The sequence below is a fragment of the Talpa occidentalis genome, unplaced genomic scaffold (genome assembly GCF_014898055.3).
Source record: "Talpa occidentalis isolate TD23 unplaced genomic scaffold, MPIMG_talOcc4v2.1 talOcc4.17, whole genome shotgun sequence".
NCBI lineage: Eukaryota > Metazoa > Chordata > Mammalia > Eulipotyphla > Talpidae > Talpa > Talpa occidentalis.
Window position 1 is genome coordinate 57,403,013 of NW_023601754.1, and position 19,429 is coordinate 57,422,441.

The following is a 19,429-nucleotide window of genomic DNA, read 5'->3' on the forward strand; positions in this document are numbered from 1 at the left end:
GGGGTGTGGGGTGTGTGCTCCCTCAGACCCCCCCCCTTGCAGGTCAGAGGTCTAGCACCCCTCTCGAAATAACAGCATTCAGTCGCGGCAGGATGTTCCACGTTTCATGTTAGAAAACCTGACTTTCACCGAGGTGTTTTCAGACCCGCGCTGCCGTCAACACACGGCCTCTAGAATAAAACCAGCGCGGGAACAAAAGGAACTTGGCACACCGCCCCCTCCCACGCTGGGAAGCACACAAACTGATGTTGGGGTCTGGCAGGCCCCCCATCCAATCACTCGTGGCTGGGTCTCACTTGTACCACGACGCGGGGGGAGGCCTCTGAGAGCCCGCCGGGCGCCGGACCCTCAGGGCGCCACGTAGCTGCCAAGGGGCGGCTTGCCAGCCGGTTCTCACAGATTCCCCTCCCTCCGCGCCTTCTACCGCCTCTTCGGGCCTCGGATTGGCCAGACCCAGGGGCGGGCCAGCCGAGCGCCCCACCGCGCAGGCGCGAGCCTTCCCCGCGCCCGCCCGCGGGCCCCACCCCCTTTTTCCAACTCGGGCGGAATACTGAACTGTCGTGCGTATGCCTTCTATGCCGTCCTCGCTTTCCGGCAGCTGTTTCTCTACGGCTCTCCCCTGACCGCCCCCTCCCTTCTCTCCCTGGCGGCGTACTTTGCGGCAGCGCCAAGAGCCCCACCCCCTTTCTCTGCGGAATCACCATGGCGGCTGGGGTGAGTTTGCCGGCTCTGGCGATCCAGGTCACCCTATCCGATGCCATCCTCTGTCCGAATGGGGTCAGCCGGCGCCAGAGGAGTTCTGGGGCCGAGTGGGGGACTAATCCGGAGTCTAGATACTGTGCTGTTGGAGAGCAGGGCTTCCAGGCCCTGGTGGGGAACTGAGACTGGGGCTCTCCGAGGCCAAAGAGGTGGAAGAGTCTGGGGGAGAGGAGAAAGAAATGCCGGACCCTGGCCACCCGGGGCCTGAGACAGGATTCGGGTTCATTGCCGCCGCGAGACGTGGGATCTGGGCAGATTGACAACTTTGGCGAGCGTTTTGTGGGGCATCAGTAGGGACGGAGTGACGGGAAGGGTCTTTGTGGGTATGTGTGGCTGGCCACGATTAAGGTCGTTCGTCACGGAGGTTTGGGAGCGACAGAGATCGCCGGACGGTGCAGTTGGACCCCGCTGGCCAGGTTAATAGCAGAGAAGGCAACAGCAGAGAACTCACTGCGGGACGGGACCGGAGGGATGGTACGCGTGGCGAGGAAAGAAAGGCTCTTTTGGGGAGAGGAACTGATTTAGGAAGAGAAGGTGCCACCCGGTGCCTCCGTGGCTGTTCTGGGGGGAACTTGGAAATCTCTGGCTCGGTGTGTGAGTCTTGGAGACCAGGCTGATGCTTTGGAAGGGGCTGGGCGGTGGAGTAGGCGCTGGGTAACCATCAATGAATGAAACGGGGTTATGGGATGGGAGGGGTGGGGTGTATGTGAGCAGATGGAGTCTGAGGGAGCTACAAGTTCTGGATATCTTGGAGATGTTTGAGGGGAAGAGAATGCTTGTGGAGATGTCCTTAGGGAAGGTCAGCTCTGTCAACAAGCTTTATTTAGCAGCTGCTGTGTAGTTGTGTCCTGGGATTTGGGAAGGATTCTGATTACACATGACAGATAGCAGAGAAATTGATTCACCACGGGGGCTGAACAGGTTGGGAAATTAGGGAAGGCATCCCAGAGGTGACATGCACCGGGACCCTTCTCCCACTAATGTCAATACCCTTTTTCTCGCACAGACCCTGTACACATACCCTGAAAACTGGAGGGCCTTCAAGGCCCTCATTGCTGCCCAGTATAGCGGGGCTCAGGTCCGCGTGCTCTCCGCACCACCCCACTTCCATTTTGGCCAAACCAACCGCACCCCTGAATTTCTCCGTAAATTTCCTGCCGGCAAGGTGAGTAGGGAAGTAGAGAGGGGCCTCTGGTCTTGAGAAACCTAGGAACCATCAGATTCTATCACTCTGAAGATGCCTTCCATCTTTAAGTGGGAGCTTTCTGTGTTAATATTTTGGGGGCTGGGGGTACATTTCAGTGTGCCGAAACATGTATTTTTAGAGATTTATAGATTAACTTGTATTTAGAAATAACACAGAGCTATTCTGTGTTAGTGGTCATATAAATTCACATGCTTCTGGGTGTTTGCTGAAGGAGTTTTGACCAAGTGTTTTTAGTCTCTCTACTGTGCACATCTGCTTCCAGGGGCTTACAGAGACAGATAACCATGCCGAGGCTTGAAGAGATCATGGCTGTGTGGGGGGCCTGGTGATACTTTGAATGTTACAGATGAAGATTTGGTTTCTGGCCTTTTGCATATTTGAGGGACTGTAGATGAATATTCAGTAAGATCTAAATCTTTTGGGTTTCTTAAGTGTTCTGAGTTCAGATGGCAGAGGAGACCAAATTACTTAAATTTTTTTGGTTCCTGAGTTTCATAGTATCAAGAATTTAGCAAGGCTTGTCAGCCTTATATGAAAGCTTTTATAGGAAACATTTCAGTTCCTTGGCTTTAGTGAGAAATTACTGTGTATTTTCTCTCTTGACTGCTTTGTCGCCAGGTTCCAGCATTTGAGGGTGATGATGGATTCTGTGTGTTCGAAAGCAATGCCATTGCCTACTATGGTAATTTGCAGTGGATGTGGGAATGGGAGGGCCTGGAGGTGAGGGGTGTTGAAGGGGGTGAGCTGGAGTGGACAAGGTGAGGGATTTTCAAGGACCTGGTTTGGTGTTGGCACAACTCCAAAGTTTGACCTTTGCGTCCTGCCTCTGCAGTGAGCAACGAGGAGCTGCGGGGAAGTACTCCAGAGGCAGCTGCCCAGGTGGTACAGTGGGTGAGCTTTGCTGATAGCGACATAGTGCCCCCAGCCAGCACCTGGGTCTTCCCCACCTTGGGCATCATGCACCACAACAAGCAGGTAAGCCTTGGGGCAAAGCCGGGGCACGGAGTGTCAGGGAATATGAAATATGATCAGCTGAAGAAAGGGTGATGAGAATACCTGGGTTGTAGAGACCTAGTCTTTGGGGTGTAGGTTTGGAGCCCTGGGCTGTTGCTGGTATCTGGGTCCTTTATCAGAATATTGTCAGAGAGGACCCAGTGGAGGTGGTGACAGAGGAGAGGAGACACCGTGACAGAGGAGACACCGTGAGCAGTCAGAGGGGAGACAGCAGTTGACAGTGGAGTGGTTAGACTAAATGGCTTCAGAGATTGCTTCTGAAATCCACAGATAATGAGAAATGAAGGAGGACATTTAGCATTGAGAGATTTGTTGGTGAGACCTGGAATGCTTTTAGACTGTGATGCCATTGAAGGAGGGTGGGGTGAGCCAGGACATGGAAGTAGCTACCTTGGTTCGACTATTGGGAGCCAGGGGCCGAATGGGACCCACTGATACATTTGTTCCTTTTAAATCAATAGGCCACAGAGAATGCAAAGGAGGAGGTGAAGCGAATCCTGGGGTTGCTGGACGCTCACTTGATGACAAGGACTTTTCTGGTGGGCGAACGAGTGACACTGGCCGACATCACAGTTGTCTGCACCCTGTTGTGGCTCTATAAACAGGTGAAGTCTATAAAGAACCAGGTTGGTGGGGTTAGAAACAAAGTGATGGGTCTTATAGGTGACCTTGTAATATGCTGAGAACGTGGATGTGAGGGCGTCCCAGGGCTGGGTATGGGCCTGCTTAGAAAAAAGCAAGAGAAGTTTGGTTATGTCCTTGCTCTCAGTTTGGCAGCCGGGATGTTTAGTTTGTTACGGCGTTTCTTGGAGAAGCCCTGGTTGTGAGGTCAGAGGTAGCTTCGGCTTCCAGACTTGCTGAAGGTGGAATGAACGTCAGTCTTTGACTTCCCTAATTAGTGGCTGTAAAGTGGGGGTATGCATGAGGATTACGTTAGTCCTGTATTTTCACTTGTGTAAACTGGTCAGTCCTGGGCCCTGTGAAGTTACTGGTGCAAAGAAGATGATGTGTTACTTGGTTCGTAAGCAGCAGCTCTCGGACTGATGCTGGTCCAGAACAGTGCCGTGATAATGCCCTAGAAAAAGCACCTGCTTCTGCACCAGACCCTGAGCCAAGGCCTTATGGGATGTCTTAGTGAATCTTAGTGCCTATTTCGTGTGTGAGGAGAAATGGAACTTGGCCTGGGGCTGCAGCTGTTAGGTGCTTGCAAGCACCACGGAAGTGCTGCAGAACGGATGTTGTTTTCGGTCTCTTGGACAGAACTTTATTTTTTGCCTAATCTTGGCAAACTAAAAAGTGGTAAAGGATTTTTTAATGAAACTTAAGTTGAAAGAACTGGCTTTTACTCTGAAATAAACTTTCTCGCTGTTGAATATTCTTTTACTTTCTGCAGTTTGCATATATGTGTCACATAGTTACGTAGATTGTTCTTACTTTATTGCACAGAATGAGCAATTGATAGTCCTCTGGTTCCTCCAGCCTTTATTTTTAAGTTTACCAAGATGTGAGGTTGTATGGGCACACCGCCTGTGTGGTGCCTATCTTGAAGGCTCCTGGGAAATGGAGGGTGGGAGCGAGCATCCATCCACTTGGACTGGACTGCAGAAAAGAGGTCAGGGAGTAAACGGGAGGCAGCTCTCCCGGGTGAGTTGGTATCTTGTTGGGAACCGCTTTCTTGGAGTGGAGAGGAGAAGATGAAACAAGGCTCTCTGGGTCTCTGGCTTGAACCTCTTCAGGACCTTTCCCTCTGCTGACTTGGTTTTACCTTCCCCTCCTGGCAGGTCCTGGAGCCTTCTTTCCGTCAGGCCTTCCCCAATACCAACCGCTGGTTCCTCACCTGCATTAACCAGCCCCAGTTCCGGGCTGTCTTGGGGGAGGTGAAGCTCTGTGAGAAGATGGCCCAGTTTGATGGTGAGTCGAGGAGGTTGGGGAGTGTGTGCCGCCCGAGCTGGGGAGGCTGGGGCGGGGCAGCCTGGTGCCATCTCAGTGCGTGACTTCCTGTCTGGCTTTTGGGTAGGACAGCACATGTAGTAACTACTGTTTTGAGAAGCATGTTTTTTATGCACACACCTACTCGCTTGGGGTGGTCTGGGGCTACATACAGTGCATGTGCTTTTGCCGCTGAGGGCCTCGCTCCAGATGCGCCGTGAAGCGGTGGCCGGGCAGGGTAGAGCCGAGCCCCTGAGCATCCCAGCTAGCAGTTTGCCTCCTTGTCCCTGCTTGCGGCCTGGATTGGAGGGATGTGAAAGGGGGTACTGACTTCTGCCTTGCTGTGCATCCAGCTAAAAAGTTTGCAGAGAGCCAGCCTAAAAAGGATACCCCACGGAAGGAGAAGGGCTCTCGGGAGGAAAAGCAGAAGCCCCAGGCGGAGCGGAAGGAGGAAAAGAAGGCTGCGGCCCCGGCACCTGAGGACGAGATGGACGAGTGTGAGCAGGCGCTGGCTGCCGAGCCCAAGGCGAAGGACCCCTTTGCTCACCTACCCAAGAGGTAAGACCTGGTGGTGAGGGTGGGCCTGGGAACCCACAAAGGTGCCCCCCCGCCCTCCCCACGTGTGCCTTCTCACACAACACGGGCCAGAACTTAATGTTTTCCCTACAAAATTGAAGGTGTATTTTAGTTGCACGTGAAGTAACTTCCTGGATTTCTCCTCAAAATTGGGTGAATTTTGAAAGTAGAAGCAAGTTCAAATACTCTTTATGAGGGCCTCCCGGTGGCACAGTGGTTGATCACTGGGTTGCGAAGCTGCCCGCAGCCTCTGCAGTGCTGGTTCGATCCCCCGCTGCTCCCGCCACCGGAGGAGGGTCCCTCATGGCGCGCAGAGCTCCTCTGCCGCCTGCTGCTCCCCTCAGCAGTATACTTTGGTCCTTCTGCCTGCTCTGCTCCCCACTCTGGCTCTGGTGAATTCTCTCACCCTACCGCTCTTCTGACTGTACCCAGTGCTTGTATAAATAAATAAGTAAATCTTTAAAAAAAAAAAAAGAAATCACTTACTTAAAAAAAAAAAACAAAAACAAATACTCCTCATGACTGAGACGGTGCCTGCTTTTCAGGCAGGTAGGGACAGAGCTGGTATGGGGGTGTATTGGTCTTGACCAGGCTCCTGGAGATTTGAGGTGCAGTGCAGGGAGGCAGGGGCCAAGGGCCTGGCTTTTGCTTGCTGGCCCCCGTAGCAGCAGCCTGCACCACGTCCTTTCCTTTGCTCCTTTTATTCCGTTTGGGTGAGTCAGACTGGAAATGGCTCCATGAGAGAAAGTGTGATCATGGCCCCGCAGCCTCTTTGGTGCATGGTCTCTAAATCGGGGGTGTGACCTCTCAAGGAGAAGGAGGTAGATGGGGTGGTCATCTGTCATTTCTTCAGCAGAAATGGCTCTTGGAAAAAGGAATGCATGAAGGGGAGATTTTTGTCTACTTCTCTACCATCAGTTCTGTCTTCATTCCCTGCCCTGCGTCATTTTAGCTTAAGTAGTGCGCGAGTCTTTTCCATGGACCCTTTACTCTTTTTCACCCACTGCTCTGCCATTCCCAAACGCCAGCCATATTGGCTGGTTGGTCTGTGATCTGTGGGGTGATATTCTGATTTGGGCTAAGCTAGTACAGAGGGCTTGTGCTGTGAGGCAGTGCTTTGAGGTGAGTTGTAAATATCTTACTACTGAAGTTCCAGTGACAGTTGGCTATTTGGGGAGCAACTTGGAAGAGCTGAGAGCTTGTACACCCAGATACACCAAGAAGGCCTGGATGATGTAGCTGCCTACCTGCTTCTTCTGGTACTAAAGTGATCTGCCTTGAGCCTCGCGGGAGCAGGCCAGGGGTAGAACAGGATACTTGGTGTGTGTAAATGAGCTGTGATAACTCACCTGAATTACATGTGCTGTTGTTAAGCTTAATGCTTAAGTATTAGCTAGAGATTTTCACGTTACGTCTGTACACTGGATAGAAAAGAAGAGCAGTAAAGTATCCTTTTGGGAATATTTGTTAATATCTGTTGAATTACAGTAATGCTTTCCTCGGCTACCAAGGTGATTTTCTGGATTTTTTTTTTTTAATGTCACAGAGGTAACTACATTCAATAACCAAAGACTCATTTATCCAAGGTTAATTCTAGTCTTTTTAAGGCTTGTCAACTAATTTCAGTTGCTGTTCTGAGGCTGTGGTCACTTGGAAAACATTGATACGTGCGCATGAGCAGTAATGTTTGAACTGTGTAAAGAAATCCCTAGTCCCTTTTGGGTGCTTGAGTTTTTTTTTTTTTTTTTTTTAAAGATTTATTTATACAAGAGCTGGGGTACAGGCCAGATGTGTGGGAGGGTGAGAGGATTCACCAGAGAGAGTGGGCAACAGAACAGGCAGACTTTTGAAATACACTGCTGAGGGGAGCAGTGGGTGCAACAGGAGAGGTCTGCTGTGCCATGTGGGACCCTCGCTGGTCGGCCGGGATTGAACCTGCGCTGCATAGGCTACGGACAGCTTCACAGCGCGGCGCTTAACCGCCTGCGCCACCAGGGGAGGCCCTGGGTGCTTGAGATTTTAAAGCTGCTCAGATGAGGTTTCTGATTGTATGTGGGAAGGAACACCAGACCTAGGGTCAAAGAGCAGATTCTTTGCTGCATCTAACCTAGGCAGGTTATACCTTACTTGTAAAGGGTTGGGGTGAAAGTCTCTAACTCTAGGGCGGTTGTAAGGAGTGAAATGTGTGATATCCTGGCATTATTTATACTAAAGGAATAATTGAACCAACTGGTTTAATAGGTTGATGGCACATTCATTCATGCAATAGGAGATTGTTAGCCATTAAAACATTTGCAGAAAATTCTCTAGCATATCATAGCATTAATGAATACATTGTGAAAGGGGCAAAATTTACATTTATCATCTTTGGAATATTAGCAGGGAATATACAAGAACATTTATTGTTATCTTCTTTGCTGGCATTTTGGGTCATTTTCTTCAGCCAGCATGTGTTTTGTGGTTGGGAATGACTGGAAGGAATCCTTACTGTGGGCAGGGAGGACCTCACTTTTGACACTGGCATTCTTGGCTTCAAAGAGAACTTGAACTTTTAAGGGATTTTCCGCATCTGCACTTGTTTCTGGGCAGAGTGACTGAAGGACACAGGGATAATATTTGGGGTGGAGTCCCTTTGAAAATGTTCCCCGCTTACGTTGCTATCATATTATAGTGTGTAACCCCAAGAGGCCTGGGCGGTGAGGGAGAGGCTGAGATGAGTCAGTGAGCCTGTGTGACTCCTGTGGAGGAGCCTGGAGGGGCTCGGCTGCAGGCAGCTAGCCCTGGGGAATAGGAGTCCACCTCTCCACTAGAGGGCAGCAGTTAGCCATGCCTATCCAGCCTGCTGCCCTGCAGACCTGTCCCCAGGTCCTAACCTCCTGGTGCTCAGCATATTTAGGCTAGGGGTGAGGAGCCAGGGGAGCACCGTAGGCCCTTGTTCACACTGGTCAGCGTGCCTCCCTCATGGTTGTACACATCTGCCTGTCCAGAGACTTTGTTTTTTTTTTTTTTTTTAAGATTGATTGATTCATTTTATACAAGAACCGGGGTACAGGCCAGATGCGTGGGAGGGTGAGCGGATTCACCAGAGACAGCAGGGAGCAGAACAGGCAGACAGACTGAAATACACTGCTGAGGGGAGCAGTGGGCGAGACAGGAGAGGTCTGCCGTGCCATGTGGGACCCTCGCCAGCCGGCCAGGATCAAACCGGCGCTGCAGAGGCTGTGGACAGCTTCACAGCGCGGCACTCAACCGCCTGCGCCACCAGGGGAGGCCCGTCCAGCAACTTTGTTGAAAACACCCTTAGCTCCTTAACCACTCTTGGCTGCCTCTGTAGCACCCTCCCCTCATGGACCTCTTTGCTCTTGTCCTCCATCCAGCTCCTTTGTGTTGGATGAATTCAAGCGCAAGTACTCCAACGAGAACACGCTCTCGGTGGCGCTGCCGTACTTCTGGGAGCACCTTGATAGGGATGGCTGGTCCCTGTGGTACTCCGAGTACCGCTTCCCCGAGGAGCTCACCCAGACCTTCATGAGTTGCAACCTCATCACTGGTGAGAAGAAAGAAGAGGGTGGTTTGTGGAAGAGAAAGGGAGGGCGAGGTAGTAGGTGATGTGATTCCCAAGACTGAATGTTCCCTCGACCCTTCAGGAATGTTCCAGCGATTGGACAAGCTGAGGAAGAATGCCTTTGCCAGTGTCATTCTCTTTGGAACCAACAACAGCAGCTCCATTTCTGGAGTCTGGGTTTTCCGAGGCCAAGAGCTTGCCTTTCCGGTGAGGATGGTGGAGGGGAGGACTCTATCTCTTCAGGGCGGGAAGTGCACACTTTCCTTCCGGGAGAGCTCGAGGAGTGTGTCCTGGGATCTGATACACGGGTCTGAGTGGAAGTACAGGTGTGGCCCAGAACCCCCTAACCAGGCTTTTTCTCTCCAGCTGAGTCCAGACTGGCAGGTGGACTATGAGTCATACACGTGGCGGAAACTGGATCCTGGCAGCGAGGAGACCCAGACGCTGGTTCGAGAGTACTTTTCCTGGGAGGGGGCCTTCCAGCATGTGGGCAAAGCCTTCAATCAGGGCAAGATCTTCAAGTGAACACCTTGTGGCCTAGCTGCTGGCACCTGCCTTTCAGGGAGAATGGGGGTCATTAAAGGAAACTGAACATTGAACCCTTTCCCTGTCCTGCCTCCTTTGTGAGGGGTGCCTTCTTCAAAGGGGGTAGATAGGTCGAAGCAGGGTGTTTTCTATGCTCAGCATCTCCAGAGAGAAGTCTTCAGAAGAGCAGAAACAGAGGTCTCGCCTCAGTTGTGATTTTATTGCCACCTCCTGTGATAACTGCTTTTTAGTTGGGGAAGCTTGGACGCAGCCAGGGTGGGTGGTGACAACGGGGCTCTAACTGCCCGATTCTTGGGGACCAGATTCCAGACCTTCCCCAGTGAAGGGAGAATGGTAAGAGCTGGTGTGCCACGGCACCCGCAAGGGTGCAGAGGGACTTCACATCCTGGCCGTGAGGTAGGCAGGTGGCTGTTGTGGCTGGAAGACTGCATGAGCAGCGAAATCAGGCACTCGGAACAGTCACTCGCCTCTTGGCCCTTCCCTGCCTGCAGATCATCTCGGGGCACCTCTGTGTTCTAACAAGGAAGTGTGGGATTCAGAGATTTAAGTAATTTGCCAGCGATCACACCTTGGGTGGAGGCCCATGGGGTGTCCCTGTAGCTGCCTCCTGGCAGTTACCCTACTCGGAACAGTGCTAGTTCTCCTTCTTTGAGTTAATTTTTGGTTATACCCCATTCAAGGATTCTTGCTGTTCTCTGACGTTCTGGATAGCTCAGCTGAAACCGGAGAGCTAGTCCGCCCTGCATCCTGGGGCAGGGGTGGTTGTGGCTGCCGTGGGTGTCCAGGTGCCTTTATCTCCTCCCACCCCCTGGCCCAAGCGCTGTGGGAGGCTCTTGGCTTGGGCGGGGAAGGGGCTGACCTGACCATGCCAGATTTGGTGGGGCTCATTGGGTACCCTGACACAGCTGCTGGGCCCTGCTGGGCAGGGAGCAAATGAGCAGAGGGGAGCTGTAATTTGGGTTCTTGCTCTGGAGTTTGCTCGCTGGCAGCTTGTCTTGAGCTGGATCCAAACTCCTGCTGCCTGTCGTGGTTTGGAGCATTGGGGCTCCTCTTGGATAGGATCTCCATGCTGGCTGGGGTGTGTCCTGGGCTGGTTTCTGGGGCCTCACTGAACCTGTCAGACACCCCTCCCAAGATCTGGTTCCCACCACACCCCCTTGGCTGGGTTAATCTTCACTACCCTCCTGGTAGCCAAAGATTTAGGCAAGAGACACCAAGTTGTTAAAGTAGGTTTAGGGTTGAGGGGGCAGGGCTGAGGCCCATTGGAGCCCAAGTGAAGAAGTGGGGTTATGTGCTGGGTGGGCCCATCTTGGGGGCGCAGCAGGCCTGGCAGCCCCCGTGGACGGGGTGGGGGGGGACCCCCTGAGTCTGCAGGAAGAGTGACTCATCCACACGTCCTGCCTCCTGTGCCTCTAGCTCTGGCGGCTCGGTGCAGAGGAGGGCAGCCAGCTTGGATGAGGCTGGGCCAGCGCTTGGGAGAGGGCCAGGACCCGCGGGAGGCGGGGTGTGAGGGGTGTCCCGAGGGCAGGGGGCTGTGGCCGCAGCAAAGCTCAGCAAGTCCTTCCAGGCGGCTTGGGCGGGAGGGACGTCCCTGGCGGCCGGGCCAGAAGAGGTTAACAGCGGGCGTGTCCCGCGGCAGATGGGGCGGGAAAGAGGTGAAGGACATCTGGATTTGGTTAGGTCCCCGCCCTGCCCCGGGGAGGCCTGACTCACCGCTCCATCGCGGTTTGGGCGCTCGCGCCCCCCCATCCGGGCCGGGTGGGCCCCATTCTCCGCTCCTCCCGCCGTGGGAGGAGCGCCCGTCGCGGCAGCCAATCAGAGCCCGCGCCTGGGAGACGTCTCCGGTTGCTGGGCGGTTTTCCCGACGTGCCGGGGGCGCTCGTGCAGCCCGCGCGTCACCTCGAGCGGGCTGGGGTCGCGGCGGAAAGCGAAGCGGGTGCCGCGAGTGGGTCGGGCTGAGAACAGGGCCTGAAGCCGGAGGACGGGGGAATGGGGGAAGAAGGAGGCCTTTTCCTCCGCTTACTAGGCTAAGTCTTGGCTCCAGAAGGGGAGGTGGAGAAACTCGAGGGGCTCGCCTCTCAGGTGCCTCGACAGGTGACATCTTTACGCAGCCTGGAGTGTGAGCGGCAGCGCCCGCCAGGGGCTAGCTGGTAGATAAGCCAGTGGATACTGGTTCTAAGCAGCTATTTATTTTATTAAGCCTTGCTGGCCCTTCTGCCTAAGTCACTTATTATAAAGCCAAAGCCTTTAAAGTCCTTCCAAGAAAGACCTAGATTGTCTTCTTTTCACATACTGCTTTGAGCTTGAGTGGGACAGCTGCTGCCTTCCTTGGGTCAGACCCATCCCACCAGCTGCCCACATGCCCCAAATGTGCCACTTCCCCTTTGAAAGTTGGGGGAAGGGTCCAGAATGTGAAGGGAGAGGAATGAAGCTCTTGGGAGGCTCCACCCCGTCATTTTTGAAATTAATACTGTGGTTTTCATGGCAACAAGCACTCTGTCCTCACACAGAGTGAAAGTTCACCCAGAACTTTCTCTCCACACCGCAAATAGGTTTTCCTAGTTGGCTGCTGCTTCCCTGGCTCACCCTGCCAGCAAGTGGCACCTCCAGGACACTAACTTCCCCGGGTTGCTTTGGTCCTCTGCATATTTGAACGTAGCTCACCCTCTTCTCAATTCTTCCCCTAACGTGCAGCTGAAATGTTGGCACTCTTGAAAGGTTACAGAAGCTATGCCACCTGCTCTTGTCTGTTTGCAACCAGGCTGGCATGGCTCCTGGGAAAGGCTGTCATTTTCCTCCCATGGCATTACTGGGATGTCCTGGTGCCTCTGCACCCAAGGGATGGGTAGAGGTGGGAATAGTGTTGGTGACTTGAGAGCAGCACTTTCTTCATGAGAATCTCCCACAAGAATTAGAAGTCCTTGGGTGGGTGGGCCTCGTTCCAAGGCCAAGATGTCCTTGGTGACCCTGTATCTCTGGATGTTCTGGGTCTTCATTCTTGTAGCCCTTTCCCCTCTGGCCTTCTTCTCCACCCTTCTTTGTTTCCCTGATTTCCTCAGGATTCCAAAGGGAGCTTGTGGACCTATCATGTTTGCACGATGGGCAGGCCCTGGACAGGTCAAGGGGCTGGATGGTTAGGGTTTGGGGCTATTTCTGATGGGATCTGCCATGGAATGTGTCTCCCTCTACTTCCAGCTGCCCCCTCCCCTCTGCAGGAGGAACAGCTGTCATGTGAGGGCCTCTCCCTCTGGCTCAGCCCTTTCACAGTCATCTAGCAGGCCTGCCAGGAAGGGGGTGGATAGTGAGGATGGGCAGAGCTGAGGGCTAAATGAGGGGAGCTGGCAGGGAGGGTGTGGAGAGGGGTGCCCACAGAGTGCAGAAGGAGGGCAGAGGAAGAGGGCTTGCCAAGGCCACCTGGGAGGGGTGTGAGCCGCTGAGCAGGCCAGGGGGCAGTATGATGAGCTTAGGGTGCCCAGCAGAGGAAGCTTAGGGTGCCCTGTAGTGGGACTGGATGTTTTGTGAGTGTCAGAGAGAATAGTGATAGCGGGACCCTGGCCAGTCATTCTCCAGGGAGATCCCTAGTTCCCCTGACTCATAGGAGAGCTACGGGGTATCTTCCTGCAAGTCCTCCTTTATGTGGGACCTGAGTCACCAACTTGCCTAGGGTGTTGGCTGCCCTAGGGTGGCAAGGCCTCTGCTCTGCCCCACCCACTCCTACTGTTAGGACGGGTTAGCAAACACACCCCTTCTCCCACTCTCCTCAGTAGTAACTATCTGTCTTTGACTCAGATTCACAGAATGTACCTTGGCAGGGATTACCCAAGTCGCCCCTGTATGGTACCCACATGGCACGGGGGAGCCTAGAGAGGGGAAGTGACTTATCAGGGTACACGTGGTCTCTCGGCTGCCCCTGAGTCACTCTGGCTCCCTAGAAGACCGGGGCGGTGGGGGGGGGGTGGTATTGCCCTCAAGGCTGAGGAATGGTTAGGGTGGACAAACCACACCAGGGTGGGAGGCAGGCAAGGGTGGTGTGGAAGGGATCCAGGAGCTCCAAGTGGGGTGAGAAGGCAAAAGTGGAACAAGCCCCGGGCAGGGTCAGCGGGAGCGATCCAAGTCCTGGGCGGCCAGAGGGCACAGGGTGTAGCAGAGGCGGGACTTCCAGCGACAGGAACCTCAGCTATGCGGTGACTCAGGCTCCGGGCAGCCTAGGCCCTTCCTTCCCAGCCCCTTAAACCAGCCTTGGGAAGTGTGAGCAGAGGAGGGACAAAACCCCGGGCTGCACTGCCTTCCCCCTTCCCGATCCCTGCCCCCCTCCCCCAGAACTGGGGGAAAGGCAGAGGAAGTTGGAAAGGATGGGAGCAAGAGAGATTCCAAAAAAGGGGAGAGGAGTTTGGTGCCCCCCCTCTCTCCGGCCCCTCCCTCCCTGCACCCTGCTGGGGAGGGCGCTGGCTGGGGCGTCGGCCGCTCGTCCATTCCCGCTCCCTCCCTCTGCTGCTGTTTACTACTCAGCCTGCCCAGCCCCAGCTCAGCTCCGGGCTCTTCTCTTTGCTTTCTCTCCCTCCCTCCCTCCTTCCTTCCTTCACAGCCTCATTCAATCGTGTTTCACCTCTTTTCCTTTGTCTTGGGCACCCGCTGCCTATTCCCTGATACGTGGGACTCGGGTCCCACATAAAGGAGGACTCTGACTGCTCCTGCAGCGTCCCTACACCCACAGCTTGCAGTCAGGGGCTGCCCTCTTGGCTGCCCCGCGTCCAGCCATACCTGAAACTTTACCGGCCACGTCCTCCCCGACCACTTCTGTTCCCTTTCTCTTGCCTGGACTGACTTTCTTGGCCTTCTTTCCTCTCAGGGTCTGTAGGCAGATCCTGGAGAGCCTTAATTTGGGTTCTGCTCCATCCTGGAGAGTTCAAATAGGAGCCAGCAGAACCGGGGTTTCCGGGTATGGTGGACGTCTGCTCCGAGCAACGCCAGACTCCTCTGAAAAGTGAGGTTTAAATCCAGGCTGGACTTGAATTGATCCGGAGGGGGGTGATTGGACCCATCTTCATATTTTGACTTTGGGTTAGGGTTAGGGGTTTTCAGGCTTCACAGTTGCTTAGGAAATGATGTTGGGATCCCAGAATCTCACCCAACTGGTTTGCTGTCCGGCTAGAGAGGAAGATAGACGAGGGAGTAAAGAAAGTGAACGGAGAAGGAGCTGGAGTTGGCAGGAACGCTCAGCCAGAGCCTGCCTGGTGTGTGGCTGGGGGGAGGTGGGGAGGTGGGGCGGCGGAGATCGCAGGTGGCTGCAGGGAGGGTGACTGTCATTTCTGCGCTTGTAAGGCTGAGGTGCCAAAGGGCCTCCACAGGGGGAAAGCCTGGTGTCAGAGACTTTGGATGGATCGCACCCTTCACTTCCTTTCCGGTCACCCTCGGAGCAGGCAGCCTCTTTCCTTCCCTGTAATACACAGATTTCAGAGTAGGGGACCATGCTCAAAGGGAGGGGAAGGGAAATCCCCTGCAAGGGGCTGGCCCACAGAACTCCCCTCTGCGGTTGCTATGGAAACACTCACAATAGGAACAAAACAGAGGCATGTTGCCTGGCAACAGAGGAGCCCAAGATTCATCACACACAGTTTACACATGTATCAGGGAAACACCCCCCCCCCCCCCCCCCCCGGTGGGAGCGGCACTGCTGGGGACGCTGGGGTATCCCGGTGACGACAACAAGCAGTCCTGGAGCTCACCAAGCTTTGCCAGTGAGACTAGAGGACCAGGTGCGGGATGCCCTGAGGAAGGTTGGGGGTGTTGATCCTCCGTAGCCCTTATTTCGACAGAGCAGTCTGAGACCCTCTTGAAGATAAGGTTTTCTTGCAAATGCTGGGACTGAGGAGACTCTTTATGACTAAATATTAGTAGTGTGTCTATGTGTGTGGGGGGGGAAGTACTCATGTCAAAGATAATGTCCCATTTCCCTGAAGACAGGCCTGAATGGAACTCCAGTACCAGGTCAGGGGACACCACAGTCTCCCTCTGGGTAGAGGCCTGCGGGTGGATGGGCTTCCCTGTGTCTGGTTCTAGCCCCCAGCCACCCCCAACCCCCACCAGGTTGGCAGAGGCTGTGTGTGTACCAGCATGGGTCTGCCAGTGGGGGACTGATCCCTGGAGGCTGGGGTTGGGGCAAGCTTTGCTTTGTCCTCATGGGAGACTTGGGGGTGCAAGATGTTGCTGTGAAAAGAGTGAGTCCTTTGGGGCTGTTAACACATGTAGCTCATTCAGTCTCCCCAGAAAGCTACTGGGCATGCAACAGTGCAGGGAGCACCTGCCCCCAGGGAGCTGAGCTGCTGACCAAAAGGGTGCTCTGACTCCCACTGGGACTTGTGTGTCTTTAGAAGATCACTACCCTCCCTCCCTGATATCTCTTCCCAGAGTGCGGATTGCTGAGCTGAGGTGAGAAGGGGCCTGCTGTGGTGTCAGACACCCCCCCTCTAAGGTAGCTTGGGGAAAGGGGTGCAGCAGTGGGTAGAAGAAAGGTTGGCAGAAATTTTAAAAAGTATGTGTCTCCTGAGCTCTAAATCTGAGGCCTACAGTGGTGGTGGTCGAGGGGAGGGGTCCAGACAGGGGCAGGAAGAGCACAGGGTTGTGGTCACAGGGCGATGGTGGTGGGAGAATTATGGGGATGACACCTGAGGGGAGAGATCAAATATTGTACAAAAATGAATGACCATGTAAGAAAATAAATAATAATAATAATAATAATAATAATAAAACAAAAAAAAACAAACAGACTTGGGGCAAATAAAAAAAAAGTATGTGTCTCTCATTACACCATTGAAATCTTTTTTTTTTTTTTTTTAAAGATTTCTTTATTTTTTATACAAGAGCTGGGGTACAGGCCAGAGGCATGGGAGGGTGAGAGGATTCACCAGAGACAGAGTGCAGAGCAGAACAGGCAGACTGACTGAAATACACTGCTGAGGGGAGCAGTGGGCGAGACAAGAGAGGTCTGCCACGCCATGTGGGAATCTCCCTGGCTGGCCAGAATCGAACCCATGCTGCAGAGGCTGTGGACAGCTTCACAACACTGCACTCAACCTGCTGTGCCACCCGGGAGGCCCATCATTGAAATCTTTTTGAAAATATTTCCTCCCCTGTGCTGAGGAGGTGACCTAGAAACCCCCAACTCCTGTTCTAACAGGCATAAGTGTGGGTTTTTTTTATGGGGGGGAGCTAAGTTACCCCTTCTTTAGGCTTCTAGTCTGAAATGGCTGGAAGGTCCTGCCCCCAGGAACTCTCCCCACCAGGGATCATGACATTTCCTTCTAAATGAAGTCCAGGACAGTGATTCCTGCTCCGCTGCTCCCCAACCAGCCACTCCTGCCTTCCCTGTTGACCAAGAGGGTGGCCAGGACAAACAGTGGAGCAGATAAGCTGGCTCTGAGCCTGGGACACACTGGTGTCTGCTTTTTCACTCCTAAGGTGCTGATGGAGCCCAGGCCAAGACACAATACATCCTCCACTCTTCTTCCTCCCCCAGCTCCTCCCTCCACCCTCCTCCCCATCCCTTTTCCAGCACATACCCTCGACCTGCGTGGCGTTTTGTCATAGTATAGCTGTCTTCCTGAAAACCTAATACATATCTACTCCCATTTTAATATACACTGGGAGAGCTTGCACTTTCTTTTTCTTTTTTAAAGATTTATTTTATTTATTTATGTATACAAGAGCTGGGGTATAGGCCAGAGGTGTGGGGTGGGTGAGAGGATTCATTAGAGACAGAGTGGGGAGCAGGACAGGGGTATCCACTGAAACACACTGCTGAGGGGAGCAGCTGGCTAGAGAGAAAGGAGAGGTCTGCTGCTTGGTGTGGATCACAGTGGCTGCTGATAGCTTCACAGTGCTGAGATTTAACCCCTTGCGCCACCAGCCACCAGGGAAGCCCCATAAAAGTCTGCACTTTCAAGGAACCAAATGGTTCATCAAGTTAAAAATTCTTTGACAAACTGTTACCAGCGGTTACTTTTGGGGAGAGGGCCTGGGAAGGTGAAGAGGGAGAGGGTACATTTTATTTTATTTTATTTTATTTTATTTTAAAGATCTATTTATTTGTACAAGAACTGGGGTACAGGCCAGAGGCATGGGAGGGTGAGAGAATTCACTAGAGACAGAGCAAGAAGGGTACATTTTATTATCCATCTCTGTATTGTTTCCATTTTCTGCCATATGGAAGGATTGATTTTATTTTAAAAATATCAGAGGGCCTCCCTGGTGGCACAAGGGGATAAGTCTGAGCACAATGAAGCTATCCGCAGCCACTGCAGCATGAGTTCGATCCCCAGCCAGGGAGCTGACCCACATAGCTCAGCAGACCTCTCCTGTCTCCCTGCTGCTCGGCTCAGCAGTGTATTTCAGTAGATCTGTCTGTTCTGCTCCCCACTCTGTCTCTGGTGGATCCTCTCACCTCTCCGTACCCCTGGCCTACACCCCAGCTCTTCTATGCGAAAAAAAAAAAAAAAGAAAAATCAACAAGGATGATATGATTTGATTTGTAGGATTATAGCCACTTGATCTGGATTTTTGGCCCATATTTAAAAAATGAAATACATGTTATTTAAAATGAAATAAAATGTAAAAAGTCATTGGTTAAGGAAATAGTATATTTTTGGTTTTTATTTCTTGAAAGTGTCTCAAAGTTGAAAGTTTAGCTTTTTTCCCTTTAAATCAGGTAGAGGGTGGGAAAGAGGTGCAGAACCAGATGGGGAAGGAGGGGAGTCTTAGGAAAGTCTGGGCCTGTGACTGTGTGCTTGTCATGTGGGTGGCAGGCCCACCTCTGCTGTGGGTTTGAGTCACTTATCTGGGTACCTGTGTGTGTGTGTGTATGTGTGTGTGAAAGAGAGAGAGAGAGATGAGAGAGAGAGAGAGAGCGCCCGAGAGCGGGTGTGCCCAGGAGAGCGCGTGCGCAGGTGAGAGGGTGCTGGTGCCCAAGTCTCTGCTTTGTCTGTGTCTCTGCATGTCTCTGCCTGTCCAAATGTCTGCACATGTGCCTCCACCTTGCTGTGTCCATTATACGAGTGTCTGATGTCTGTAGCTCCCTAAGTTCCTCTTCCCTCCCCCATGGCTTGTACCCTGTGCGGGTAATCGGACCTGGGACACAGCCCCCAGGCTGGCAGCAGACTGCTGCTGGGTATTTTTAGCCTGTAAACATGTTGTTTGCCATTTAGTAGGACAGGGCGGCTGGTCTCAGCCCCAGCCCACTCACGATCTTGCCGCGAGGAGGGCGCTCCTGCCCGGCCAGGGTCCTCTCTCCCCCAGCCTGGGGTCTTCCTTCCTCAGCATTTGGGAAGGAAACGCTCCTGGCACCAACTGGGCAATGGCAGCCTCCTGGGAGGGAGGATAAGAGGATTCATGGAGGAGAAGCAAATGGGGTCTGGAAGGGGGTGCTTGTAGCCAGAAGGTCCCTGAACCCCATCATTAAGCGGTTAATAAAATCTCCAGGGAGTTAGAAGTGGCTGTGGGAAATGGCTGTAAATTTGGAAACTGGCGTCCTGCAAATGGGGGTGTGGGGGAAGGGCTCCGGCAGGGCCCTAAGAAATGAATGGGAAGGCGGAGGCAGAGCTGGACTCAGGCTGCTCTCGGGGGCTCGGAGGGGACGGTGGGCAGCGGGGAACACTCGCCCAAGGGCTGCAGCAGCCGGAGCTACCCCAGGGGCGGGTGTCCTGGTGACCCCGACTCCAGGGGGCAGAGCCAGGGTCTCCAGGCCGGCTGGGTATGGGGAGGCGAGAGCTGGGCGCGGCTGCGTGGAGCTTGGGGACGAGCGAGGAGACTGGGCCTCGGGCTTGAAGGGTCATCGCCCG

General features: G+C 53.5%; 1 protein-coding gene across 1 annotated transcript; it reads left to right on the plus strand.

Annotated features, from left to right (window-relative positions):
• The first annotated feature begins 621 nt into the window (after positions 1–621).
• Positions 622–9,649, plus strand: EEF1G (eukaryotic translation elongation factor 1 gamma). The gene is made up of 10 exons (XM_037517751.2): positions 622–714; positions 1,766–1,924; positions 2,585–2,648; positions 2,799–2,941; positions 3,442–3,585; positions 4,762–4,891; positions 5,263–5,467; positions 8,863–9,035; positions 9,133–9,257; positions 9,417–9,649. The coding sequence occupies exons 1-10, from the start codon at positions 703–705 to the stop codon at positions 9,573–9,575; spliced, it is 1,314 nt and encodes a 437-aa protein (XP_037373648.1). The 5' UTR covers positions 622–702; the 3' UTR covers positions 9,576–9,649.
• Positions 9,650–19,429: the final 9,780 nt, after the last annotated feature.

What these genes read in the sequence shown, in the direction of transcription:
- EEF1G (XM_037517751.2), top strand. An exon ending in CAATGCCATTGCCTACTATG is followed by an intron (nt 2,649 to 2,798) that starts GTAATTTGCAGT and finishes CTGCCTCTGCAG; the next exon opens with TGAGCAACGAGGAGCTGCGG. An exon ending in TTTGCTCACCTACCCAAGAG is followed by an intron (nt 5,468 to 8,862) that starts GTAAGACCTGGT and finishes TCCTCCATCCAG; the next exon opens with CTCCTTTGTGTTGGATGAAT.